The following is a 27893-nucleotide window of genomic DNA, read 5'->3' as shown; positions in this document are numbered from 1 at the left end:
GCCTGGCCTGTTTGAAACAGGAAAAAGGCTTGGCCAAATTGTTACTGCTTTCAGGGCTGTAGCTCCCACAGCAGACAGAAAGGCATCTGCAATATTGTGCGGATATAACAAATATTACATATAATGGTGTATTTCAGGTCTGCATCTGATATTTTAAGTTTTAGACAAAATTAAGTAATTGATTAAGATAACAGGGCTTGATACCTGGCAGTGTAAAGAGGGCCTTGAAACAACATTTAGACTGTAATTTACAGACTACATAAGTGTGGCTCTTTAAATCTTAAGAAAATTGTGCAGGGTTTGGTTCTGGTGTCTGGACTCAGTATTTCTAAAATCTTTGTTGCTGCACTGCTCATTTTTGTTTCAAATTGTACTGAATATTATAGCACTAGATTTCCCTTACTTGGAACTAAAGGGCCTCAGTTAGCCCATGAAAAGATTAAAACTGAACACAAATATTGAAATATAGGCACATTGAAAAAGTGTCATCCTAATACTACATATCAGAGTGAACTTGTTACAACGCTCTGCAGAACATCAGTTGACATTGCTAACACCTACAGGCGCATGGTGTACAACACATTAATAGTCACTGGTAAAATATCTCGCTTGCAGAGATTCTTCATGAAATGTGTGCTTACGAATAAGGCAACAGGCCAATATTGTTTTAACTTTTACTTCTAAAACTACCAGACCTGTGCTTCATATCACCAACAATATGTGTTTACCCTGTGATCTACTGAATTAAGAGCAATGTTTTCAGTGAGGGGTTTATATTTGGAGCTTTTGCAATAGTTGTTGTTTGAGGTATTTTGACTCCTCACCACTGCACTTCGTCTGACCCCATAAATTAGATGTTTACTCACTTACTCTACATAACTAAAGGATTTGAGTTGTAAATAGGAATTTGTGTTTCTCAAATAATTAAGATTGGAGGCCTGTTTTCCAGCTGTGCTTACAATATTACTACTGTAAACAACATTTAACACATTTGTGTATTTATTTATGTTATGCTGTGTGCATGTGAACAGAGCATTAAATATAACGAACATTTATTTGCCATCTCATTAAACATACATGTGCATCGTTTCTGGCAAATTATTTGGTTTTAATTCCTGGTATAACTTGGTAACAGTTCAAAATCCAATGTTGAAGTATGACCCACCCCTAATATCTAATTTCAACCAGCATTTAAAGGCCTTTATTCCGTTAGCGTTCAGAAACTACAACTCCCATGAGGCTTTGAGAGGAATTCTGAGTCTAGGATTCATGGGAGATGTAGTTGTCCGATGCTAACAAAAAAAACGTTGTTATTTTAGCGTTGTTAAGGGTACAAATAACTCTGTACAGCTCGTTAATGGAGGCAAAGTAAGTGCAGAATATGGTCAGAAACTCCTTTTTCATAAAGTGGGAAAAACACATCCCAGAGGGGGCGGGACTTCCTGTTGAACCGGAGGCATATAAGTTCATCGCCTCGTGCACGTACAGTCTCTTCCTCGCAGCTTTGGAAAGGAGGGGGACTGACCTTTGCTACACTTTTAACAGTTTATTCTCCAGTCGTTGCACCATGGCAGTAAACCACAACAACAACAACAACAACAACAGCAGCAGCAGACACTCACCCTTGTTTTTCTGTGGACGAGCGGTTCCGTTTGTTTCACAGAGGCCGAGCTGCTCAGACAGACGTGAGTATGAGGTTAACATGTGGCGGACCTCACGCAGCCACGTTGGCCTGATCAGCAACACGTGGATGATCTGTTAGAATAGCACAGTGCTGGAGGTTATTTGTATATCATTTAGTTTTCATAGTATAGTATTTATATAAAAGATTCCACTGCGTTTTCTCCACTCAGACATTAATAATAGACCTGGTCTGTCATTAAAAAGGTTATACTGATCAAACTAGGTCTCCATTTTAAAAACCACTAAATAAAAGTTAAATAAGTGAATGAAGGCTTCATAAATCTGACAGTTTTTAAACAGATTTAACTACCTTAGATATTGTGGTGTTTGTTCTAGACCTGCGTCCAGGTGTTGGGTCGTGGGCGGCGGGGGGGGGGGTGATGCATCAGTAATAGTAACGTTATAATGTAGTAATGTTGCTTAAACTGAGGTGGAGTTCATATTAACTGCTTCATGTGTTTTTGGGTAGTTTCATTTATAATGATGCCTTATCATTTATATAGACTGATCTCCTGTCTTTTATAAGGGTATCTTAAAAATCTTCCTTCCTTTTTGTTTTCAGTACCAGTTCCAGATCTGTTCAATTTGTTCCATTCATACATTATCTACTTCTTATCCAGGTCCAGGTTGTGTTTACAGACATTAGGGAATATTGTGTACCGCTGAGAAGTGCTGACAAAAGTGAGATGTCAATAAATTCATGAACTGTGTAGATTATTTTAGGTCCTTTTTTTGCAAAAAAGAAGCCAGTAGCAGAAAGTGAGGTGCAGTTTTCACCATTATTTAAAATTGTCATGTGTGTCTAATCATCCATATTAACATTACAGATGAAGCTGAAACAGATGGCAGTGTGGAGACTGGGGGCTGAATGGTGTTGTGCCTTAGCAGACTGAAGACTGGGAGCTGGTGAGTCTTTACGTCGGTTGTATGAAACGGTTTCAGCCAGTGATGACAAACTAAATAAACTTTTCTGACACCTACTATGAGAGCTGAACTGCAGCTCCTGATTCTAACTTTATTCTGAGGCTCCACTATCGGTACATTAGTGCAGCCTTCACCTCAAAACTGTCACTTTTCCTAACTTAATTTTAAAAAACTTTAAACCATTTTGCAGGTAAGAATGAGGAGGCTTCAAAGCTGGCTGGACAAAGATCCAAGAAGTTCTTATTGAGCAGTGGGACGCCGCTGGGTGTGAGAGCTGGTGAGTCTTTATAATGGTGTTGGCATTTGAACACTTTGTAGCCAGTGATGACAAACTAAATAAACTTTTCTGACACCTACTATGAGAGCTGAACTCCAGCTCCTGATTCTAACTTGAATCTGAGGCCATGTGATTGTTGTTCAGAGCATGTGACTTCTGTCTCGTTTTGTCTCTTAAAATGTCCGTGTTTCTTGTCTTGAGGCTGAACAGGGGGAGACTGAAGACTTGGGGAGCTGGCTGGACAAAGATCCAAGCGTCAGATGGTGGTGAGATCACAGATGTGATCAAAGGGTCCACTGCTGTCTGAGCTGGTGAGTCTAAATAACATGTTGACTTCTGAAAACTTTTTTTTATTTTTTCCTAAACAGCCAGTGATGACAAATCAAATAACTTTTCTGACACCTACTATGAGAGCTGAACTCCAGCTCCTGATTCTAGCTTTTTGTCTGAGGCTCCTTCAGTAAATATATATGTACACTTTATGCTCATTTCTTTATGAGACTTATAACTGAGCTCCTCTGTTACAGGCTGATCCATCACAAAGGAAATGAATACTCCTGACTGGTGCCGCCAGTGACACACAACGGGTGATCTGGTTTATTATAATGGGAAGTCTGTGTGTATATTTTGTGCGATACAGCAAGTGATGTCTGCCTTCCCCCTATGAGAGCTACCGGCTCATGATTATAAACCTTTTTTTTAAGGCTACTGTTGATTGGTTGCATTTGTCTCTATGGCCCTGTTCACACCTGACGACATTAAAATGCGCCTCGAGTGGCCACTCATGATCAGATCTGAAGAGGCCGTCCTTCGTGTTGCTCGCACGCTCACCTGCCGCTGCTGCCTGTGACGTGTAACTTTCTGCGAGATCAACTGCTCTCTCTCCTTTACTCTAAATCCTTGTGCTACTGTCACTGCCTTCTGCTAATTACAGGGTGTTGGATTCGTCTCACCTGAATTATGTTACATCAATGTGATCTTTGAATAAACTATTTTATATTTAAACCTTGCCAGCGCCTTGATGTAATATTCACCACCTCACACCAAAAGGAGACATGTTTCTAGCACATTTTACATGTGCAGTAACAGCTTGAAGGCACAATCTCCAAAATATCTGACCTCATGAATTTCATGTATATGGACATAGTCTATATTGAAGTTGTAAATGGGAATTGAGTTCTCAAATAGTCCTAATTAGAACTAGGTCTATTTTCCAGCGGCGTTCCCAAATTTACAGTGTAAAACATTTAACAGCTTAGTTTCAATCTAGCTGTGTTTATGGCCCTATATATGAAAGAGTCAATTTGGGGGCAATATCAAATTATCTTTTATTTGGATTGCAGATTAAACTGCTACAGTCAGTTTATTTTATTATACATGTAAACCATGACAGTATAGCACGATCAACTTGTACCTGTGTATGCAAACCACCAAATTACATGTGTTGGGATTTACATCATTTATCAAAAGTTGTAATTTTGCTGCAGGACAAGTTATATGTTGCATAAGTTAACGTAATAATACTTAATAAATAAACCACAGGGCCTTTGTGACTTAACACTGACAGGGGCCATTTTGCATAACAAGTATTTTTACTTTTCATACTTTATTTGTTGGTAATACTTTTGTACTTTTACTCAAGCTGTTTTAAATGCAGTAGCCTACTTTTACTTGCCATAGTAAGTAAGTGATTGTGCATTGTAGCGTTGCTACTTTGCAAAGCAGATTTCACAGTGATCAAGGTCCAACCCAAAATAAACATGATAAAACGACAAAGGTTTTGTCCCATCAGTTTTTTTCTTGTGCTGAGATCAAAAATAAAAAGAGGCATCTACAAAGCATATCAAACTGAGCTGGGGTTCTGTCATTGTGCGGATTGTTCGTCCTAAACCTCACACTTCTCATGTTAGCTACTGGGGGTCTCTAGGGGTCTCTGCCGTGTATTAACCCAGAAACCGACATCATCTCCGGTCATCTGAATATAAATGAACGCCCGGCTTGTTTTCCCTTTGGAGCGCGTCCTCATTTGCGTGTTTCCTGCCTCTGCTCGGGCTCAGTGGGTGTGCGGATTTCCATACAGGTGCGTCCTCAGCTCCAGTCTCATTTGACTGTCAAACCAGGCGGCGGTGCTCCTTTTCTCCGCCCTGCGCATCCCGCATCCAGTCGCTACCAGAGAGGAGCGTAGGGGAGTGCCCTGCGCCGCGGACCGCCGACACACAGCCGCCTCCTCCTCCTCCTCCTCCTCTTCCTCTTCTTCTTCTTCTTCTTCCTCCTCCTGCACTGAAGCCGGACTCATCTTCCGAAGAAACTCCTCCGAGCCCCGACTGTCAGCGGTTCTTCTCGCTGTTCAAGCCCAGTCTGCGTCCTCTATCACCCGGCTGCACACGAAATCGACCAGCGGTCCACTCCGGTAGGCCTGACGGTAAGAGCGGTTGTTTGTGTGTGTGTGTGTGTGTGTGTGTGTGTGTGTGTGTGTGTGCAGGGGGGGGGGGAGTTATGTCTTTCCATCCACATTAAATCACGATACATCTAGTTTTGAGCTGATGGTTTAGGTAGCCCACACCATGTATACTGGATTTAGCCTCCTACACACTTATGTTTATGTCGGGAAGCGACTTCAATCTCCTGTAAATGTGTGATCAGCAGCCTGAAATATCCCTGATTGCTGAGTGATGGAGACTGATGTCACTCTAACACATTTGGAGGACATAATTAAATGATGAAGGCCTTTTCATGGAACAGCTGGCTGCTGGGGACACAGCAGGATGGATGCTTGTGGAGGAAACCGGCACCGGGCGCTCGACCTACTTAGATCCATTAAAAAGATGAAGAGGAGGAAGAGGAGGAGGAGGAGGAGGAGGAGGGAGAGACAGTTTCCAATAGAGAGGGCTAAACTGATCCATGGCTCGCCTGAAGTCTCATCTGGGCCCTGCCTCTCTCTCTCTCTCTTCCTGCTGTAATGTGGCCTGTGGCAGGGTGGGGCAGGATTTACAATAAGTAGAAATAAAAGACAGTGAAGGCAGCCAGTGGACTTTGTTGGATTGCTTGAAGGTTATTTTGTAAACATCAGAGATGTAAAAACAAAGTGCATTCCCTCAAGTACTGCACTTAAGTCGAGTATAAATACATTGAAATTGCACTTTTACCGCACTACTTTTATCTGACATCTGCAGTAATTTACTGCACTCTGTTTTTCCTCTTGTAATGTGCTGCACAAAGTGCTGTACTGAAATACAATTTCATGATTATTTGTATGTTACCTGAAAGCAACTCCAATGTTAACTCTTGTTTTGCTTCCATTTCTATCATTTAAATCGAAATTAGCATGCTAAACAGCTAGCCCCAGCACACCCCCTCGTGTAATACTATTTTCCGATACCGAGTCACTGTAGCCTTCAGTCTGCCCTGAAGATGTAGCGCTGCTCAGAGGGCGTATTATAACCTCTTGTCTTGTAAACACAATGATGGCTGAAGCTCTTGGCAAGCGACCATCACCACCACCCGCTCCCGGCAAGAAACCCCTTTAAAAACAACAATTTAAGGACATTTTATCACTTAATACTTTTACTTCAGTGACATTTTTTTTTTTTTTTTTTTTTACCGTCAACAAATTTTCAAGGACAAGGTCTTGTCCAAAAAACTATTAAAAACACATCACTGAGTAACTACTCTACTATAAATACTCACCACAGCACGAAAATGTGTATTTATCCACCACTGCAAGAAACCATCCTACTCCTGTTTGTGTAACGTTTGCTAAAATCTAAAGTGGGACGAACTGACAAGAGAAATAGACCATAACACCAGCCTTATTCTTTAAGTTACATTTTGTGCAGAGTAGAGTATTTCTACATTGTGGAATTACCACCTTTACTTAAGTTGAAGATTTTAAAGGTTTTTTCCATCACAGTTACAAAAAAATCCAGGCATCCGAAACATATGAGAATATCCTTCACTAGCAGAAGTACTACTTTAAGTAGAAATACTTGTTTTAAAAACTGCTTTATAGCTGTTAACAGCTATTAAGTTGAGTTAAAAAGGCAGTGGTGGATAGAATATTACAGTATGATTTTCAAGTAGTGGTTTTACTTACCACTAACATATGGTCTCATTTAGTGGGTCACCGTGACATTTCTGACAGTGACTGTTTCTGTATTAATACAGGATGTTCTATCACCCACTTCCTCTGCAGTTCAGAGAAGCTCCCCACACTACTGCCATCTGGCTTATATAGGGTTTCCTCAGATACTGTCAAACACAGCAGCAACTCCAAAACTAGGGGTCAGGACCCCATAATTAGTCATAAGATATACCTGAGAGCTCACGATATGATTAACAGGAAGTAATTTGCTGGTTCCAGTTTTTCAAGTATTAAGATTTGATGTTTTGCTTGATCTTACATGCTGGTAAACTGAATATCTTTGAGTTTTGGACAGTTAGTTGGACAAAACAAGACATTAGAAGACGTCGACTTGGGCAGCTGGAAATGATAAAGGGCATATTTTTGCTAATTTTTTGACATTTTATAGACAAATGATTGATGATAATAGTATAATAATCTGCAGATTAATCGATAATGAAAGTGATAGATGGTTGAAAGACATTCCCTTTTTGGTTGAACTTGTCACAATCACCAACCAGTAATGGGGGGGTTACACGATGACGTTGATTCAATTTAAGGTCATAAAGTGAAATAGTGACATCCTGATCGTACAATAAAAACAGAATTTCAAGTCATTCCACTTTTCTTGTCTTTTCCACAAGTAAAAACTTAATAGGATTTCTAGTCAATTACTGTCTCATTTATACAGAGGAAAGCACTAATATAAGACTGACCACAGAAACGAATGGCTCAGTTACAACAAAACCCCTGATTCATTTTGATCTCCGCCTAAGTTTTGCTATGATTGATGTGGGTCTGAACTTCTGTTGCAGCCCATCTACTCTATCTGTTGTGTGTGTCTGTGTGTGAACAGCAGTATCATCATGGAGGAGTTAGACGTCCCACAGATGAGGAGAGAAGTGGAAAGCCTTCAGTATCAGCTGGCAATCAACAGAGAGAAATCCTCCATCACTGTCACTGAGTGAGTGTCACCTGTCCACACGCACACACAATCTCTTCAAGTATTGATTATCACATGCGTGCTGACGGTGTGTTTTTGTTCGGAAGGCTGGTGAAGTGGATCGAGGGTTGTGTCTGTGAAGATCCGTTCCTGAACCCTGAGCTGATGAGAGCCAACCCCTGGGTGGAGAAGGGCAAGTGTGTGATCCTCTAATGGTCACACACACACACACACACGTGCACAAACAAAAATCACGGATGCATATAAACTAAAAACAAAAAAAAAATCATGCCCTCCCACACACAGTCACGCTGCACTAACTCTGCACTCGCTCGCGCTCACACACACACACAGACACACACATTATTGCTATTATCTTGTTTATTTATTTGGAGACTCCTGAATGCTGTTAATTTATGTGAAGATTACCGTGTGTGTGAGTGTACAGCACTGAGTAGCTTTCTAGAGGTTTGTTTTGATGGACTGCTGAGAAATGTTCAACAACACAATGTTTTTATTGGCTCTTTACACTGTCAATCAAAAATAAAGACTCTTTTGAATTTAACAGACGGATTTGTGGATTCATTCGGACGCTTACATGCAGCACAGGTAAAAGAAATACAGTTATATGTGTGTGTGTGTGTGTGTGTGTGTGTGTGTGTGTGTGTGTGTGTGTGTGTGTGTGTGTGTGTGTGTGAGAGAGCGTGTTACAGTAGTTCTCTGATGTAGACATTTCGTCGGACAGCGTTGGACATGCCCTCGTTGAACCGGAACCACACGTCACTGTTGCCGACTGCTGTTCCCATGGAAAGAACCGCACATTTCTCACCTACAGCGAGAAGAAAAGAGCAATTAAAAAGAAAAAAAGATAAGAAAAAGCAAACACACAACATATACTATAGTGCCCGTCAAAAGAAGAGAGAGGACCCACTGATTCTTCAAGCTCCTCTCAACTGCTCAAAAGATTAGCCACTTAATCTGATAGTTAATTGACAGAAAAGTGGATTGATAACTAGTTAAATAATTATTTAATTATTACATAATATTCACATCTAAGAAACTGGAACCAGTGAGTTCCTGCAGTGTGTTTTAGCTTATTAGTTAGCTCATTGTCAATTAACTGATCAAAACCATTGATTTGCAGGATATGAAGCTTTTCACTGTTTCATATCAATAGAAAACCTGAATCCCTTTGGCGTTGTTTTTTTTTTTTAACTGTTATTCAGACAACATAAGCAAATGGAAATCATCAGCGCTTGCTCCAAGAACAAACAATGGGAAATGTATATTTTATTAATCCAACTTTTTCTCTCCTAATACGTCAACTCTCGAGTATCTTCAGATACGTAGTGATCCATTGACCAGTGCTTTCTTGTTTTCCCGCCAAATCTGAAAACTGCTCACTTCACTGCATGGAACACACTGTTATATATTTATATGTTAGGTCACTAAAGAAACTGTATTTAAAGTGGATCAGTTTCGTCATGGCCCGCTCCAATTTACCAGCTCAGTCTCAGCGGAGACACAGATTGTGAATCCTTTCCCGAAATACTATAAAAGACCATGCAGACTGTACAGGCCCACAAGCGTGCTGACTTTAGTGTTCACTGTCTTTACGGACTCAAACCGGTGACGTGATCGTAGTGATGTACATCATCTGCACCAAACAGTCACTCTCAAACTGATGTCCAGGTATTCAACAGGGGAATCAGGACAGGGATTTAGAGCCATGCCTGTTTTGGTTCCTGCTTTGACGTGCAAATAGCCAAAGCGCTGCTTTTCCACCCCGATTACCCTGTTGATCAATTTCCGGGATGCACTGCTTTTAGGGAGGTTAGTGATTTTAATGGGTCGAACGTTAATTGCTACTAAATGCTGAATCTGGGACTGTGTTACCAACTGAATAAAAGCGTACAGGTGCTTGTGCAAAGCGTGATTTAATCAGTTAAAAGTTTTTCCTCCACGTTGAATGGAACGAGTTTCCCTTTATGTTCATACAGTACATGAGAAATACTGTATATAAACAGAAGCAGAGGGACAGTAAAATGCCTTCATCAGAGTTACCCCGGCTGCCATGTTGGAGGAGAGAAAAGAAACTACACAATTCAGTTAAAGATTGCAGATCAGGCCGTGTCACGTCCTTTTTTTTGTTGATAACACAAATATGACACGACCAACATTATGGTGGCAGTGCTGCTGACAGTCCAGATCTCCTCCCTGCAGTCTGCCGCGGGAGCACTAAATTAGAAACATTACATAACACACGTCAGTTATCACCTCTGGTGTGTTTGGACCTGATGTGCCTCGAGGCATTTTTCCCTAAAGAGCCCGCGCTCTCAAAGCGTTTGGATAAATGAAGCCACACTTATGTCACCGAGCGCAGAGTCTCTACGGTACCTGTGTCTGAGGACGCCTGGGGTCTCTGAGGTTTGGGGGCAACAGCTCGACCGAAGAAATCCACCTCCGGCTGCAGGACACAAACACAGAGTGAACAGGATAATCAGGAAGTTTCCACTGTCCTCAATAATAAGGTCAATAGCAGTGAACAATCACACTCACACACACACACACACACACACCACCTCTCATTAGCCTAATTTCCCAGTCTTATCATTGGGGACTTTAACCCAGTGGCTTCTCATTATCCTCATTCCTGCCCTCTAGAGGCCCCCTCTCTTCATCACTCTATTACAGAGCTATTAAAACTCTTCAGCTCAGTCAAACAGGCTCTGATGTTCTGTGTAAACAGATGCTAGCTGCTCCTCTCTGGCTCCACCTACAGGCATTAGCTAACACATACAACTGTGGCAAGCTCATCACCGGTAGGAATCAACTGAGTGCTCGAACAACCAAAGAACCACCATAGAAGGCTAAAACTGTGTCAGTGAAAACTAGACTCATAAATGGCCGGCCTCTGAAGAATCATCTCGTGGTAACAGCTGACAAACACTTCAGTTTTCTACCTAAAGTTCATCACGACACATCTGCCGTCATGCCCATTAATATCCCTGGTGTCATTTTTAACTGAAAAATCTGCACCTGCATGTGTCCGTTATCATAATCTGTTTAAATGATTTAACAAATCGAATAAGATCAATGTAAAATATGTGACATAAATGAACAAATATCAATTTGTAGTGAAATAACACAGGCCTCTGAAAAGGAAGGTTTCTGTGTGGATTTGCAGATAAATAAAGAACAATCAATCAATCAACAATCAACAAGCGTACTGATTAATTAAAGGTGTTTTTTGTTTTATTCAGAATTAAAATGAGCTAATGTTGCTGATCTTGAACTGTGGGAGTTAAGATGTATCAGCATTTCTTTGAGCTCCACTGACGGTGATAAATCCTACCGTGACTTGCAAAATATTTCTGACTGATGTGTCAGAAATACTGATGTGTACCTGTGAAACGTCACCTGCCATAGAGTGTGTTACTGTGAAAACTGCACTGTCATGTCAGTGATATTCGCCGCATCATGACTGCATATTTAACAGGGTTCTTAATGTAGTGATTTTAATTTCTTATGTCTTCTGTTTTGATGTTTGAAAATTTAACGTAAAATATTCAGTTCATGTAAACATCACCTTGACACCACCTCTTATTGTTCAATAAAGAATAGAAACAAACAAGTCTTGCAGCGATCCCTGGGCTGCATTAAGGGCGAGCCAAACCCTCTGAAGGACAATGTTTATTTTGTTAGTTTTTGCAAATAAATTTGATCTTTTGGTTTTCTTGGAACAACTGTGAAGTATTTTCCTTTCTTTGTCGCAGCCTCGAAGCTGACTCCTGTGTGTTTGTGTGACTCACCCTGGTCTCCACTGTGGTCTGTTTGACAATGTTCTCCAGCCTCTGCTGATGGTTCCTGGTTGGTTTAGGAGCGGCGCTCTTTTTTTCCTTCTCTTTCTGCATCAGACGGACACAGTAGATTATAAATACATTACATTATTAAACACACTCAGTGACCTGATTGTCTACCTACAGGCTGTACTGTGTGTAACAAACGCATAATCTCTCGGGGGAAACGGCGTTGTGTGTCTGAAGTCTCACCACGGCAGGGTTCCGCTGCAGCATCACTTGCTCAGCTCTCCTCATCCTCTCTTGCTCCATCTCTCTGCTTATGGTTTGTTTGGCCTGGTACGTCAACTGGCGATGCGGGGGCAGGCCTGGAAACCTCACTACCTCCTCAACACGTCTACAGACACACACAAGAAGTAAATAGCTCCACGTGGTTTTTACACGTGGACAGACACACTCATAAGATGGTGCAGCTGACACGGAGGTGAACCCTGTTAGATGACAAACTAAATAACAAAAAACTTCCACTTTTGGTGTCAGGGTTTATGTTTTTCAGAATACAACCCTGAATCTGCCTTATCTAAAACCTTAATCCTCTTACCGCTGATCTCCATCTCAATCCAACACACACACACACACACACACACACACACACACACACACACACACACACAGCGTGCCTGTAAACCCTCACTCAATGCCTGATGGACCTAAATATAACATAAATAAGATAATACCAGTCTGTGAGACTGAGAGTTATTTATTGAAAGTTATTACTATAAAATTTCAGTGCTGTTATTATCACAACTTGGAAAAGGCCAATGAAACAGCTACTTGGCTCAAACTCCCCTTTTAACACAATGACTTTAACACTATGCAGCTGATATTAAGTAGTTTAACCTCTGACAACAACATTTATCTGTTTAGCAGTTAAGGGTGTGAGCACATTCAGTCTTTATCTGCAGCTTTTTCAACAAGTTACAAGTTGAGTCAGGTCACATTTACACATTTATGTCTTTCTGAATTTAGTTAACCCCGTTATGGCTGCAATTATAACCGTTATTTTTAGAACGGATAAATCTGCCAACGCGTTGATCGATTAATCGTTTTGTCTGTAATGTGATATACACTTGTCTTTCTCTCCTTAATGCCTTTTAGGTTTTATATAAAGCACTTCGGACTGCCTTGTGGTTGAAAGGCGCATGAAAAAAAAACATAAAAAATAAAGATCAATTATCAAATTTGGTGGCAGTTAATTTTGTGTGGATCAACTAATCGTTTCAGCTCCCAACCACATTCACTTTTGTTCTTGGGTATTAGAATAGTAGACGGACTAACCATATTTACATACGGTCAGAGCTGTGAGGTTATGTATAGCTGACACAATATAGATAAAGATAACAGTTCAACATTAAAACTGTTTTAAATGCGACTCCGACTCTCTGCCTGCTCACAGCCTCCGAAACCAGGCCATCATTAATAATTCTGCCAGTCTGACCAATCCGCAACAGTGTCCAAAAAAGAGAAGTCCAATCAAATAATCCTGTTGGGGCTGAGCACATCTGCTGCCCATGATGTTAAATGTTCATATCCACAATTGTGATCCAAGTCTTTACCCATGAGGCATCAGAGAGTGGTGTTGTGGTGAGCTAGAGAGGGCAGGTACAGGAAGGTGTAGACCAGGAGAAGCAGCAGTAGAGCCAACACTAGAGGCAGGCACCAGTCGTTGGTGACCAGCACCTTGTCACAGCGAGCCTGCAGGAAAGAGTCGGCGTGGGTGTCCGGCTGCTCCTCGACCTGGGCCGGCATGGCTGCATTGGCTGGCTAATGATTTAATTCTACCAACAGCAGAGTTTCCACTGTCCTCAGGAGTCACAAACATGAAGGTCCAATTAAACAAAAAGGTCTCCCAGGTTGAACCAAATTGTTCTCAGTTATACTTTGCTCCTTTCAGTTTTTCCTTTTAGCTTAACATTCCTCGTCCAGCTTTTTCAACTCCTGTTTCCTCCTGGTTTCACTCCTCCAACAACCTCATTTAGCCATCCCTTCACCTGTTCGTGCATCCACCTGTACCCCACTGGTGAGGCTTTGCAGTTTGTTACTCAGCCCCTGCACCACCACTATCACCATCTCACACAAACACCAGGTGTTAAGGGGATTATACTCTAAGCCTTAATGCAGAGAACCACAGTGTGGACAAGACAAGTGACCTTCAACCCCCCCAGAAAACACACATCTGCTCTGCATGTGTCCACACGCAATATAGAAAGGTAAAGGTGTGTATGTGTGTGTGTATGTGTGTGTGTGCGTGCGTGTGTACTCACGGCTCCAGCACGTATGTGTACTGTCCCTCCAGTGTGCGGTCCTGCCTGTAGGAGAGGTTGTAGGCGAGCATGGTGTCGATCAGCTCACGCATCTGCTCCTTCTCTCTGCTGCTGAACAGCTGTGGATTCACCTGGAAGAAACGCAGGATTTACGATGAGCCACTGTCACTGAAATTATTACTGACACCGACACGATCAGCGATGTGTTCATTTTTCCCCCTATTTTTTCCTCATGAACCCTGAGTTAAACCAACTTCTAACTGATCATTTCAGTGCTCAGCCACAATCACGATGTTAGTACACCGAGTAACTGTATTGACATATTGTCAGAGCACTGAGAATATTCTGCAACAAACCAGAGACAGAAGTTCAACATTAAAGAAAATAACAGTTCCAGGTTTTAAATGCTGATTAACTGACAAACAGGCTGTCATTAATAATTCCTACAAATTATTAATGACAGATTTAAACGCCTTAAAAATTGGTTTTGCAAATGTTTTCAGGAAGGAAATGCACGTTTGTTGAACCTCAAGGATACACACAATACATTTTGGTGAGTAACACAGAATATAAATGTAAACACCCCTTTTGCTTGTTTACAAGAAAACGCCAGAGCCCCATTGATGCAGTCCAATGAAACTGTTCTGTGACAAAGATTATAATGTTCAGTTTTTGTTGACATTGTCAGAGAAGTGTTACCTCAACTATATGTTTATCACTTAAGTTATAGTTAGTGATGTAAAACATTAGAAACGCCTCTCAATATAATGCAGTCCCGGTTCAAACTACAACCTCAACAATAAACATAGTTTAATTGATACCTCTCTGAAACAAGTCAATCAAAACTGATCATCATTATCTTTGTAACAGAATTTTAGAATTACAGTGAGTCTGTATCCTATTAAAGGAAACAGCAAACGTCTGTAACTTGAAGTAACCAGGATGTTATGAAACGCTTAATCCAGTGCAATAGAAAAATAACATTTGCATGGTGCTATCAGAGTCTATATGAATATAGCTTTGTCATTAGCTTGTTTTTTACTCATTTAAGTTAACACTGAAATTATAAAACTTAATATGCATCTTCTCTAAGGTCCACATGTGATAAATGGACTCAGGGCAGCAAAACCTGGGATTCCAGTTCATACATTTACACACCGACACATACGCAGGTATACTGTACATGCTTTTACATACAGGCCGTAGTTTGGGGCAGATGATGTTGAGGAGCAGCGTAAGAATATCAAGAGTCAGGCTGAGCTGGCTGATCCTGGTTCTGATGCATGCTGGGATATCAGCCAACATGGAGGACAAGGCGTTCCTGCTGCTGAGGAGACGGGAGGTGGCCTGGAGAAGACACAACAACGACTCAGTGATGATATCTCAGTTGCTAGTATCTAGACTTTCCTGCTTATTGCTCCGTTTGGTTCCTTATCTTATTCAGAGCTCCGCAATGCAGTTGATTAGTACCTCGTGCTGGCTGTGGGGATAGCTGATGCGCGGCACATGCGTGTGGGCAAACAGGAAGTGGAATGTGACGGACAGGAAGGGCAGGTATCTCATCAGGGAGAAGTTCTGGTTGTGCAGAATCATGTGGTTCAGCCTGTCTGAGAACGACAGCCAATCCAGAGCTTCGCTCACACTATGCAGGTTGGGGTCTCTCACGCGCATGGACAGATAATTATCATACAGACCCTGAAGAAAGGGGGGCACAAGTAATAATGAAGTGTGTTTCTTCTGAAGTGCGAGGCCTTCAGAAGAAAGGACAGTGTGTTTATTACCTGAGAAACCTTTTCATACTCTCCACTGGATGAGGCCAAGTGGAGAATGTGCTGAAACCTCTGAGCTCCAACTCCTGAGCCCGGTGCCTCCTGGAACCCCTCGCCAATACGTTTTCTTAAAAGACAAGTTAGGACGATTAGTCGACATGTAGTTAGAGAGGGCCAAAGAAGCAGAGGGAGGGAACAGATAAGATAACGTCATCTGTGATTTGGAGGTGTAACAACTTCAGTATTGCCACTTCCTGCCCATCTGAACACCCAGGACACCCGCTCTGCCTTTTTTTTATTATTGTACCAAAGGTTTCCCTTTCCTTTAAAACACAATATAAAAAAATCTTTCACAGACAACAGAAAGAACAGAGAGACTTATGACTATTGTACAACCATTAACTGCTTTCTTGTTTTCACCAGATAATGCTCTGGTTTCTGCAGGTTCACAAAAATACAATCTAACACCTGTTTCATGGGCACACTGGACAACATATGAACAATATCAATGAAACCAGTAGCTTACAATTACTATATTTACCAAGAACGCTAATTTATCTATAATTTTAATCACACTTTTCTCAATACTTCCCATCTGTATATAACAATAACAGCTGATAATATCTCTAAGCATGACCTGAATAAGCAGAATAATATGAAACTCATGGATGAATGGATGAAATAATTAAGAAAAACTAATTAATTTAAAAGGTCCACATATTTTACATAAGGTATGAGGTCTGCAAAAAGAGCACTTGGGGCAGTTTTTACTGAAATCACAAACAAAAAGATTTTATAACTGATGAATGAGAGACTGAATGTGAGAGACTAGACTTTTCAGGCCTTTATAAAATAAATGTGACACCTTTTATTATCTTTAAAAGTCTTTTTGAGAAGAAACGGAAACCAATACATTAATACACAGTTACAGAATTTAAAAATCATCGCTCCCACTGAACAATACAGAGACTCTTGTTTTTGAAAGAGGTCTCAGCATCTAGAGAAAAATGTCCGATTTCATGACAAACTCCAAGAGAAACTCTGGTGCAACACACACTGAGACAAGAGGGAAAAAATGCACCGTTTTGTTCTTGGTAACTGGAAGATCTCCTGCCACAGATGGAACAAGCCTTTGTTCTGGTCCTTCTGTCCCACGGAGACACACTGGATTGTCTTGGTGTCCAGCTGCTTGAGGCCGCGACCGTGGAGGAACTGCACGGAAAAGCAAACACATTTTGATATAATTACACCGTCTACTCCCAGTAGACAGAAGCTCCCCATCATCGAGACCCTCGTCCATAGTGCTGCCACGCACCTGTAGTGTGTTGATACAAGACCTGATGTCGTTGTCCGTCTTCTCACACAGTGACATCAGAGTGCCTGTGTCTGCCTTCATCCCCTGCTGGAGGGAAATCTGCAAACAAAAACTCAACGTAAACATGCAGTGTCGGTGTGTTTACAAGCGTTTGTCTATCCTCGCCGGCGTGTGTTCACGTGCGTCTGTGTGTGAGCTGACCTCTGCCAGTCTCTGTGCGAGGCGGGAAGGTTGAGTCTGAGGGAAGGCCAGGAGGAAGGCCTGTTGCCTGAGAGGTCTGAGAGCTGGAACATAACTACAAACAAACAAGAGGTCATCAGAGAAAGGCTGGACAGCTGCTGAACTAAATATACACACAGAGGACATAATTTACACGCATGTTAAATTTATACGCCCATAACGCTCTTAGTCTCTCTTACAGGTCATTACAGATGCAGATGATTGGTCGAAGCAGGATGGACTCCTTCTTCTTCTTTTTCTTCGCAGACTCCGCCCCGGCCTCCCCGCCATGTCCGTCTTTCCTGTTCAGAGCTGCTAACAGAATGTTGATGGCCGCCTGTCGAGCACCACAGATGAACATATTATTATAGATGGACGTTATGCAGGTTTGGAGTGCACTTACACTGAAATCACAGTTATTTTACTTGTCTTCACCGATTCAAACAGTGCCCTGAACGTACCGCGGGAGCTCCATCGATCTCATCAATAATCAGGCAGTTTGGTCTCTCATTGGCTCCTAACACTGACTTCATCTGCGTTGCCGTGTCGATGCGTTTCTGGAAGATCTCTGCACTGCGGTCGTCACTGCGAAAAACATCAACATCACAGAGGTCACTTCACTGCAAACCTACATTTTTTAATCATTTACTAGTATCATGGGGTCAGTCTTGATTTGGTTTGTGTAACCTGGCATTGATTTCCACCACGTTGTACCCAGCATGCTTAGCAATGACATGAGCCAGGGTGGTCTTCCCCAAACCTGGAGGACCAGACAACAATGCCACCTAGAGAAGGACAAAAAAAGATATTAGCTCTTTTATAACAACTAAAGGTCACTAAACTGATATTGTGACAAACGTGAGTATGTAGACCTTGAATTTAGGTCTTTTGTACTGGTCCAGTTCAGCCTCCAGCAGCTCCTCAGTCATCTCAATCTTGCTCTTGAAGCGATTTTGATTCTGGTTGCCTTGATTGGGTTTGAATGAGTGTTGGTTGGGAGCCTGTCTGTCAGACCGGGCAGGGCGGGGCTTCCTCTCTCTTCCAAACACAACAGTGTCCCAAAGTTTCAACCACTTGAGCAGACAGCGGTTGGTAAACTGCAAAGACGCAGTCACACACAACAGACGTCAGATATTCAAGCTAAAGACAGTAGAGGGGGTTTTATTAATTGACATTCACGGACTATACAGACGCATTACTTACATCATCGCTGAGAAGCTCTGTGTACTGTCGGGGAGAAAATCTGTCCACCCAGAGACGTGAGGTTCGACCCTCTGTGTCTGCAGGATCATCAGTCTCTTCATCCTCTCTGCTTTCAGGCTCAACAAACGCATCGTTCACGCTGCTACGATGGAAAACAAAAAGACAATTAAAAAGCAAATACCGCATCAATTCACTTTCTTGAGGAGTTTGTTTGTGTGTATGCGTGAGAGAGACAGGTGGTGTTACCTGGCTAGCAGCTCTGTAAGGCGCTGAGATTCCTCCACAACCTGCTGATGACGCTGTGAGATTTAAAGGAGAAACGAAAATGAGTATAATACATCCCACAGGTACATCCACAACCAAATTATATCATGTTTTTAGTTTGTTGTTTTGGCCTCAAAAAGGGCCACAGCACGTGTTTTGTTTCTGTGTTTAAAGCATTAGATTAAATACTAATTTTCAAGTTGATAATTTTATTAATTTGAATTTAAAAACTGATGAATAACAGAATTAGAGTTTAGACTTCAATCATGTAAAAATCAAACATTTGCTTATTACAGGATGAGATTTCTCAGCTACATTGTTTGTATCAGACTTTCAACAATTTGCTTTTGTTGGCTGCAGATACACTCAGGTCTTTGAAGTGGTTGTACTATTCTCTGTATATGGTTAATCATAATTAACTGCTTGGATTAAGGGAAAAACTTATAAACCTGCAGGAGTGTTGCAGTTCAGGCTACTTGGCAGATTTACACACATACAACAGGGGCCGGGTCACTCACCCTCTCTGCTTCTTGCTCTCTCAGCACACTTACTGGCACCGACAGCAGCCCCAATGCACCCTGGGAGTTTGGAACCATTCTGGAGTCCACTACCTGGAGGAACACACAGATCAGTGCAGAGAAATACAGAATATGACATGAATGAATAAGCGCTGGACACCACAGTTAACAGTACATCAGGGTTTCACAGTGAGGTGCTACGAGGTGTTTGTGTAACAGTCAACCCTGCAGATGTGCGATTGCTGAGGAGTTTAACCTTTGTCCCTGTGTCTTCTTTCTGCCGAAGGTAGACCCGACTCCCCGCTGAGTCTGTCACACTGATGTACTCTCCCTCTAAAGGAGGTCGCTTCAGCACACGTAGTGATGCTGGCGCTGCTGTGGGAGGCCGCCTGGGCGTCTCTGGGATGGTAGCAAAGCCGCTGATATCCAACACAGCAGGAGTAGATCTAGAAAACAAACATGTACCAGTCTATTGTGTTGTATATCTAGTGCTGATGATAAAGTGGACAAAGTGGACAAAAAATCCCAGGTTATAATATTTAGAATTTATATTTTATAAATGACTTAAATAATTTATTTGATTATTAAAATTCTCATCAGGTAATTCAATCAGTTAATTGGCTTTGGCCATTTGGATATAAAATATCATTATTTTATACTATTAGACAGGTGTTAAATTGTGAGGTCACAGTGACAGTTAACGGTCCATCTCTCCTACCTGAGAGTGTGAGAGGGTTCATACTGCTCCGGAGAGGATGGAGGTGTGATGTCAGCACTCTGTGACGGGGCCTTGCTCTCTTGAATTTGTGATGTTCTGAAAAGTCGCTTGGCCACACCTGCATCCTGCTTCTGCCGCTTTGCCTTTGGAGCTGAAAGGACAAGATCAGATTTTAAGGTACAAAGTTATGACAAGAAAGAAACGGAAGGACAAAACACACATTAACTCTCAGGGTGAACTCACTTATGGGCTTATCATCCAGCAGGTGCTCAACGTCTGAAATGTCATCTCCTGGACCCCGTCTCCTCGGCTTAGAAGATTCCTCTGAGAATTCATGTAAAAAAAAAAAACACAGAGACAAAGATATATAATAGTAACTGCCAAAAATGATTAAACACTAATATCAAAACTAGGCCTACTACCTAAAATTTAAGTCATTTTTCAAGCAAAAATGCCAAAATGTTTTTATCTATCTGATCTAAAAATCTTTTAAACCATAAATGTAATATGTCTAAGTGATCTGAGGACGTTACCTTCGGTTGTGGGTTATTTCAGTAGGACGTTTTCACCAAAATAACTGACATTTTGTTGAATAAACAATAATTGGGTTTATTATAAAACAAATTCAAAAGATTAATCGGTAATGGAAATAGTATTTATTGTAGTTTTAATTAGAAAACATCCACCCTATTGCACAGAGTAAGGAACAGAAAAAAAACATGTAGGCTATACTTATGAATAAATATGAATAAATGACACTAACATATATGCAAAAAGGACAATAGACCTTTAAGTGCAGTATCAATATATATAACCTCTATATACGATGACTAGTGTGTGGCATATTTCCCAAATAAAGCAGATAAAACCTCATGTTTGGCTTGTATATTGTTCTCTAGTTTTAAACCTCAATCATCATCTGTTAGAAACAGAGACAGGTTGTTTGTTGTAGTTTAAACTTTCACCTACATTTGGTAGTTAGGAAAAATACATGTAAGTTCCTACTTGAGCTTGTTAGCTGGTTCAGCTACAAGTTTGTCTCACCCTCGATCTGAGCCAAAACTTCCAGTTCGTCGGCGAACTGCTCGTCGAAGTCGTCCTGTCTCTCGAACAGCTCGTCATATTCGTCCATATCGGCTCCACGATACACGGGATCCTGTAATTTGTTAAGTCTAAAGACAAACACACTCTTAGTGTTTTTTTTTTTTTAATAAAATAAACAAAATAATTCGAGACTCCAGCAGCCGGTTTCACAGAGCAGATTTCCCGGCAATTTTTTTGTTGTGAAGTTTTACTTCCGGGTTAGAAACGCTCCTCCTCCTCCTCCTCCTCCGTCTTCTTCTTCTTCTTCTTCTTCTTCTCCTCCTTGCAAACAGTGAAATGGCGCATTACCGCCGATTACTGGCGTGGAGTGTGAGTAGAGATTGAAATTTTAATACATAAACAAATAAATAAATAAATAAATAAACTCCTATCATATCCTCTCAGACAAAGTTGTTCTTAACAACAGAAAGGATTTTCTCCCGAACCTCTTTGCCGATTATCCCAAACACCTGAATTAGATCTCTGCTGTCATGTTCCTGATGAACACTGACTATTTTATACAGTTAAAAATTAGTGCTTATCAGTTTTTTGTTTTGTTTTTTAATCACTGAACACTTCCCAGAATTGAGCATGTAGTTCACAAATACTGCTGTGGTGTCTCAGCTCCAGCAGCACATACTGAACTAAACGTTTTATGTGTATGCCGTTTCCAATAAACTTATATGCTTATAAAACTTATAAACCGTATATGAAGTCATGGCGCTGTCTTCCCATGCAGTCACCGTATGTTGGCAGTCTTTGGGTAACAACCCAGCTAGGGGAAAAGGGAAGCAACATAAAACCAGGTGTTATTGGTAAATCAAATTGACTGAATTAATTTATTGTGTAACCAGGAGGGTAAATAAGCAGACAAAAATACAAACAAGGCGAGAGGACAACTATAAAGTAGGGGAACAGCCTAACTGTGCGATTCTAACCAACCCAAAAACACAAGAAGCAGCACCCCTGTTCCTAATGTGTCCAACAGTCTTTTTCTAAGGGTGTGATGCACAACCAGAACTTTAAACCTAGCTCAGTCTCCAACAATCACTACTAGCATCTCAAACCAAATCACAAATTACACACAAATGTTCACAAAGGAGGTACAGAGGCGAGCTGCCTATCATGTCAGCCGCCACTAATGATGTGCGGCCGGTCTCTTAAACTCTCTTTCTCCGGGTCAAATGTCCGACACATCGCTCTGGCCTCTATCCGGATTAATGGGCAGGTCCCCATGTGTGTCAATCACGCGGTACCCACGCCCTAAAATCGTTCTGCTTTAACGTCTATTTTCCATTAAATAGGAAAATAGGACCATAATTTGAAAATGAACATCATGTTGTATTGAGGAAAACTTCAAACTAGCGATTCGGACCATAAACATATATATACACACAAGTTTGAATGTAAAAGTCACATAAATGTAAAACTAATGAGATTTACCCTGAAATTACAGAGGAAATCTTTAAATTGTTAGTATGGACATTAACCGTTAAAATAACAAGCTACATTTTTTAATTACAGATAATTACTGTCATTTTACACAGATTTGTATGTAATTTGAGAAAGCAGAAAAAATACTGTATAAATAATACAGTAATTTTTCTTTACAAAAATGGGAAATAAATGTAATTCATTATTATTGGCATGATGCGTCAAATAGCAGTTTGGCTGTTAATTCACAGACATTAATCTATACGGAGAGCAGCAAAGCACACGACATCATGCTACTGAAGCTGGAGAAGAAACCTAAAAAGATCCATAAAATAGATCTTCCAGACTGTTCAACTGATATTCAACTGTGAGTTGTGATCTCTCTCTCTCTCTCTGTCAACAATAAGTGCAGTTCTTTGTCAGAGTTTTATTAGATGCTATAGGATATCCACCACTGCTCAGGAGCTGCAGTTACAGATGAGACAACATGTTTGCACATCCACATCAATCCATGATGACACAATGACCAAATGTCAGATACTGTAGGTCTCATTCATAGACTTTTAGATTTTTCTGATAGACAGACATGCGACCTGAGACTGTAAAAAGAACAAATATTCAATTAACGTCTGTAACATCAACTTTTAAAGTACTGTTGGACATGCATGTTATTTGAGTAAAGTGCTGATTATATTATTTTCTCTGCCATCCTCAGAACTTCAAGTGTGTAATGTAATGTGGTGGATGTGTCTAGCAGGAAATCAGAGCTTTCTGTTGAGTCTAACACTCACCAGAAAGTAGTATGCAATATGCGTTATTATCCTAGTTTGATATGCAATCAGAGGTTGTAAAACCCCAAAATCTGAAGTAACATTATAAACTACAAACAAAATTGAAAATCCATTCATTATCTATACCACTTATCCTTATAGGGTCGTGGGGGGGCTGGAGCCAATCCCAGCTGACATTGTGTGAGGGTGGGGTACACCCTGGAGAATTGAATTAAGGCTTGGTTAAGGTTGGAGAAAATAATGGTTACCCACATTAATTGTTGGTCTGCAATTACTACACCACTCTGACAGAGTGACAAACAGTAAGTGAGTTCCTCTATGGGGCACAATAGATGAGACGTTTGCAGCTGTAATGTGATGCAATACTATGGGAACTGTTGATAGTGATGAAAACTTTGCATGAATATCCACCAGCAGGACTGTGTTGAAGCCTTTATAAGTTGACTGGTAGCTGCCACTGCTGTGACGGAAAGGCAAAGTCATTACAGGGTGAAAGACAGCAATGACTCGTCTGATGCTCTTTTTGCTGTGGCTCAGTGAGGATTCAAATATTTTATCTACATTGTAATTTACACTAATAATGCTTCTTTTAACAGTTTTGTATACAACTCGTTTTCAAATAATGTAATTTTACGTCTTGCTAATTCATTTCATATAATGTTATTGCACCTCTCACTTGCCCTGCTGCTGTCAATGTGTGCATTTATCTGTATAGTAGGTCATTATGAAAATTAGTGCATGTGTTTAAATGGCGTCAAACCTCACAGGTACTCTGTGGAGTTTAAGTCCAATAGTAGTGCTGATTGGCTGACAGTCTTTTCTTAGTGATCCTGAGAATGCATGTAGAAAAGCAAAGTATTGAATCATTTTTCAATTTTTTTTCTTTTTTTCTTCCCAAAACAAACAAACAAAAGATTAATTGCTTCTCGGGGTTTGTTTATAGCCTACAGATGAAAATCCAAAACTATAATTAAAGACATTTCACTTGCATTTCAGGGCCTGTTTTCACAGATTAGAACAAAAAAACAACAACAAAACTGAGGAGAATGATCCTGGCAAGATATTCAGAAGCTCTGAATATATGTATATGTATTCAGAGCTTTTGAATGTCTTCCAATCCCGAAATAGATTTAAAGTGAAGAAAGTTATTTCCCCGAGCTTGGTAAAACCCTCCCAAAACTACAGAGGACATGACCTCAGTGGTTCCATGACAGTGAAGAGTTGCAATACAGAGATACAATTGAAATAATTATAATAATAATAATAATTTTAACAGAGGTAATGTGAAATGGCAGTTAAAAAATGTAATTATGACCAATGTGTTCAATTTGTTAAGTCATAACATTTTCAGGTAATTTAAAAGACTTTTTTCTCACTTCGCTAGCTAAGTTTCACAGATGTCCTTCATCCTTCCCTCTCTTCACCATCCATTTCTTCCATTCCTTATGACAACGTCTCTGTGCGTCTCTGGTGCCCTCTGTTGGATACTTTATAAAACNACCTCAGTGGTTCCATAACTGTGAAGAGTTGCAATACAGAGATACAATTGAAATAATTATAATAATAATAATTTTAACAGAGGTAATGTAAAATGGCAGTTAAAAATGTAATTATGACCAATGTGTTCAATTTGTTAAGTTATAACATGTAATCAGGTAATTTAAAAGACTTTTTTCTCACTTTGCTAGCTAAGTTTCACAGATGTCCTTCATCCTTCCCTCTCTTCACCATCCATTTCTTCCATTTCTTCCTTTCCTTGTAACGTCTCTGTCCGTCTCTGGTGCCCTCTGTTGGATACTTTAAAAAACTACACCAAGTTGCCATTTCATTTTACCTGTGTTTTGTTAGATTTAAGGAGGTATCACATTCAACAGTTTCTTTCTTTGTCTATTCATCTGCTGTAAGTCTAGTACTTATTGGCTGCAGTATATAATTGATGAAATATTATATTTTGAAGTAAACATTACAAGAGGGGGCACAGTACACCTGAGGGAAAGTATAGTGGAACTAAAGTTGAATAGACCTTTAACACATTTTGTCCCATCAAACACAGCTGTCAGTGATATTATTAATTTCTGCTTTACATTGCAACCACAGCTGCAACAGATCCATCATTAATGTTACTTCCACCTGTGCTTTTCCTGCTTTGAAGAAAAGGCATATGAATCTGATTCTTTTCATGTGCACATGTAAATGTAATGAGCTTATAAGAGAAGAACTGTAAGGCCAAAATGCATTTATGAGAACCTATTTGAAATGTGTAGTTTCTGAAAATGTGCTTGTTTTGCATGTGACTACAACCAAACCTAAACTACATCAGCTCATACAAAAATAGAGTTTTGAATTAGTGAAAAGTACTGGTTAAGGTATAATCGTCTAAATATAACTCTGGTGAGTTACATGAAGACATTTTGAGGCAGAAAATCCCTTTCAGTCCAATATTAGGAGCTGGAATCAATTTTTGGCAAGTAAAAAACTGCATTTCATGCATTACATTAGCCCTTTACAGAGTTTTGAACTACTGAAAAGTACTGGTTATGGTAAAATCTTCTAAATATAACTCTGATGAGTGATATGAAGTCATTTTGTGGCAGAAAAATCCTTTAAGTATTAAATTGGGAGCAGGAATGAATTTTTGAGAAGTAAAAAAATGCATTTTATGCGTTGCATTGGCCCTTTACACAGTTTTGAACTAGTGAAAAGTACTGGTTATGGTATAATCTTATCATAAAATCATAATTGTGGTGAGTGATTTGAAGTCATTTTGGGGCAGAAAACCCTTTCAGTCCCAAATGTCTTTATTGCATACATAAGTCAGACATACTGTCTATTTAACAAGGATATCAGAGATAACAAACACACAAACATAACAATAACATTATTGACTGTAATCACGTTAATATCATGCCTGATTACACTACAAACAGCAAACACGTTAATGGCCGCAAATTCTGTTGAAATAAACGTTATCGTCTCACACATACATAGCATCACTATTAGCTCGGACATAGAGTTAGTGTATTTGTTCGTAACGGCTGTTTGATCCAGATGAAAGCAGCTGTAGATCCATAGAAACTGCGCTTCTCAGTTTTAACAGGCTGCGCGCGCTCCCGCGGACTGAGATCACTTTTTGGCAGGCAGTCACTTTTTGGCACAACACCGGATATGAGGTCAGAGCGATGTGTCGGATATTTGACTTGTCATTGTGTTTTCGGTTTATCAAAGTTAGCGCCAACATGTTGTTTGGCTGAAAATATCTTGTTCGGCGTTCAGTTGTTCTGAAAGACACACAGAGGAGTCAGCGGTTCAGTTTTTCCGGTAAGTACATTTTGTTTTAAGCCTATTTTTTGCTCGCCAAAATTAGCATCCCTGTTTATATCCCAGTTCAGGTGAAGATGCACCTTGCTAACCAAGCTAGCCAGCTAGTGCTAGCGTTAGCTGATAAATTAGCGATTGCTATGCTAACGGTACCTGGTCCCGCTGGGCTGATAACCTGTGTCAACCTGGGTTAGCACGTGGAGGTGTTCAGTCAAAGCCCAATAAAAAGGTGAATTTAATTGACGTTAATTTAACGACGTTTGGTTTGTGTTTCTCCACATGTGACCCAGTTTAAGTGATCTGCGTTAGTGTAATGCGCAGCGTTAATGTTGGTTAATACATTGTCCATCATCGTTATAGTTCAAGTTAAGATAACGTGACGTATACAAAATGTGTAGACACATATTTGTCATATAGAAGATTGTTCATTTAAAACTCAAACCAGTCCTCAACTGAAGCAGACATTCATGCACCTATCCTGACAGCTGATAGATATTTGTGATTGACTGTGATCCACCGCATCTTAACTCAAGTGTTTGTCTTTTATTGTCATTTGAAAGGTTTCCACACTGTGAAAACTGAGTGATCTGTGCCAACAGAAGGAGGACCTCATGTACAGAGCAGCCCATTTGTTTCCATTCATCTGGTTGTGGAGAAGGGAGACTTCATGGACATCCTTAGTTCTCTAATGTGCTGTGATGATGATGATGGTAGAAAACCTCTCCCAGTTCAGCTTCCTCTGATGAAATGACAGACTAACTGCTGATGAGTTAGTTTATTATTCTCTGTCTTCAGTATTCACAGGTTCAGTTTCTTACCTGCAACTTCATTTCTGCTGTTGTTGACAGGGGATGGTAGCAACACTTTTAAGAACAGAATTTATAAATATTAAACTGTGATTAAGTGGTGGATCATCTCTAGCACTGTCACCACCTCCACAGGTGAAAGTACTTACCAATTAACATCAGCAAGTTTTTTGATCCTTCATTGTCAGTGTTGTCGGACAACATTTAAGTATTTCTGGTATTTATGTTGTTGATTAAAACTAACAAAGAAATAGTCACACAATGATGTACATGTTACTATTGTGAAAATTCATACCAGATGTGCTCTATAAAAACCATCAACAAAGTTTTAAAGCAAGAGCTTCATAAATAACTTTATTGGACATTATAAGCTACATTAATTTA

General features: G+C 40.3%; 2 protein-coding genes and 1 long non-coding RNA gene across 4 annotated transcripts; 2 read left to right on the top strand and 1 right to left on the bottom strand.

The window, feature by feature from the left end:
• The first annotated feature begins 1503 nt into the window (after positions 1-1503).
• Positions 1504-3890, top strand: LOC111216712. The gene is made up of 5 exons (XR_002664928.1): positions 1504-1685; positions 2511-2589; positions 2798-2884; positions 3086-3195; positions 3412-3890. It is a non-coding gene; the product is annotated as an uncharacterized LOC111216712 (long non-coding RNA).
• A 1326-nt stretch (positions 3891-5216) lies between these two features.
• LOC111216711 (guanine nucleotide-binding protein G(I)/G(S)/G(O) subunit gamma-13-like) lies at positions 5217-8512 on the top strand. Of its 2 annotated transcripts, none has more exons than XM_022738334.1 (3): positions 5217-5306; positions 7864-7968; positions 8055-8512. In XM_022738334.1, the coding sequence occupies exons 2-3, from the start codon at positions 7871-7873 to the stop codon at positions 8158-8160; spliced, it is 204 nt and encodes a 67-aa protein (XP_022594055.1). In that variant the 5' UTR covers positions 5217-5306; positions 7864-7870; the 3' UTR covers positions 8161-8512. The 2 variants fall into 2 exon arrangements, with proteins under 2 accessions (XP_022594055.1, XP_022594054.1); XM_022738333.1 differs by having other exon boundaries at positions 7861-7968.
• Positions 8513-8599: 87 nt separating this feature from the next.
• On the bottom strand, positions 8600-21231 carry chtf18 (chromosome transmission fidelity factor 18). The gene is made up of 22 exons (XM_022738332.1): positions 21122-21231; positions 20321-20401; positions 20078-20228; positions 19616-19805; positions 19360-19452; positions 18824-18876; positions 18578-18719; positions 18247-18471; positions 18062-18159; positions 17836-17959; positions 17575-17711; positions 17357-17450; positions 17156-17254; positions 16922-17052; positions 15853-15967; positions 15542-15766; positions 15269-15418; positions 14072-14202; positions 12000-12144; positions 11760-11855; positions 10345-10414; positions 8600-8776 (listed from the first exon to the last, which is right to left on the bottom strand). Exons 1-22 carry the CDS (start codon positions 21207-21209, stop codon positions 8655-8657), a joined length of 2760 nt encoding a protein of 919 aa, XP_022594053.1. The 5' UTR covers positions 21210-21231; the 3' UTR covers positions 8600-8654.
• Positions 21232-27893: the final 6662 nt, after the last annotated feature.

The sequence above is a fragment of the Seriola dumerili genome, unplaced genomic scaffold, assembly GCF_002260705.1.
Source record: "Seriola dumerili isolate Sdu_G_001 unplaced genomic scaffold, Sdu_1.0 BDQW01000035.1, whole genome shotgun sequence".
Taxonomy (NCBI): Eukaryota; Metazoa; Chordata; class Actinopteri; order Carangiformes; family Carangidae; genus Seriola; species Seriola dumerili.
The sequence above is the reverse complement of the archived record's forward strand: the minus strand, read 5'-3'. Positions and strand labels throughout refer to the sequence as shown.

Coding starts and splice junctions, on each gene's coding strand:
- chtf18 (XM_022738332.1), bottom strand. CDS start 21,209: ATGGACGAATATGACGAGCTGTTCGAGAGACAGGACGACTTCGACGAG. Junction 20,229..20,320: donor GCTGGATGATAAGCCCATAA/GTGAGTTCACCC, acceptor TTGTCCTTTCAG/CTCCAAAGGCAAAGCGGCAG. Junction 17,053..17,155: donor CTTGTATCAACACACTACAG/GTGCGTGGCAGC, acceptor TTTTCCGTGCAG/TTCCTCCACGGTCGCGGCCT.
- LOC111216711 (XM_022738334.1), top strand. CDS start 7,871: ATGGAGGAGTTAGACGTCCCACAGATGAGGAGAGAAGTGGAAAGCCTT. Junction 7,969..8,054: donor TCCTCCATCACTGTCACTGA/GTGAGTGTCACC, acceptor TTTGTTCGGAAG/GCTGGTGAAGTGGATCGAGG.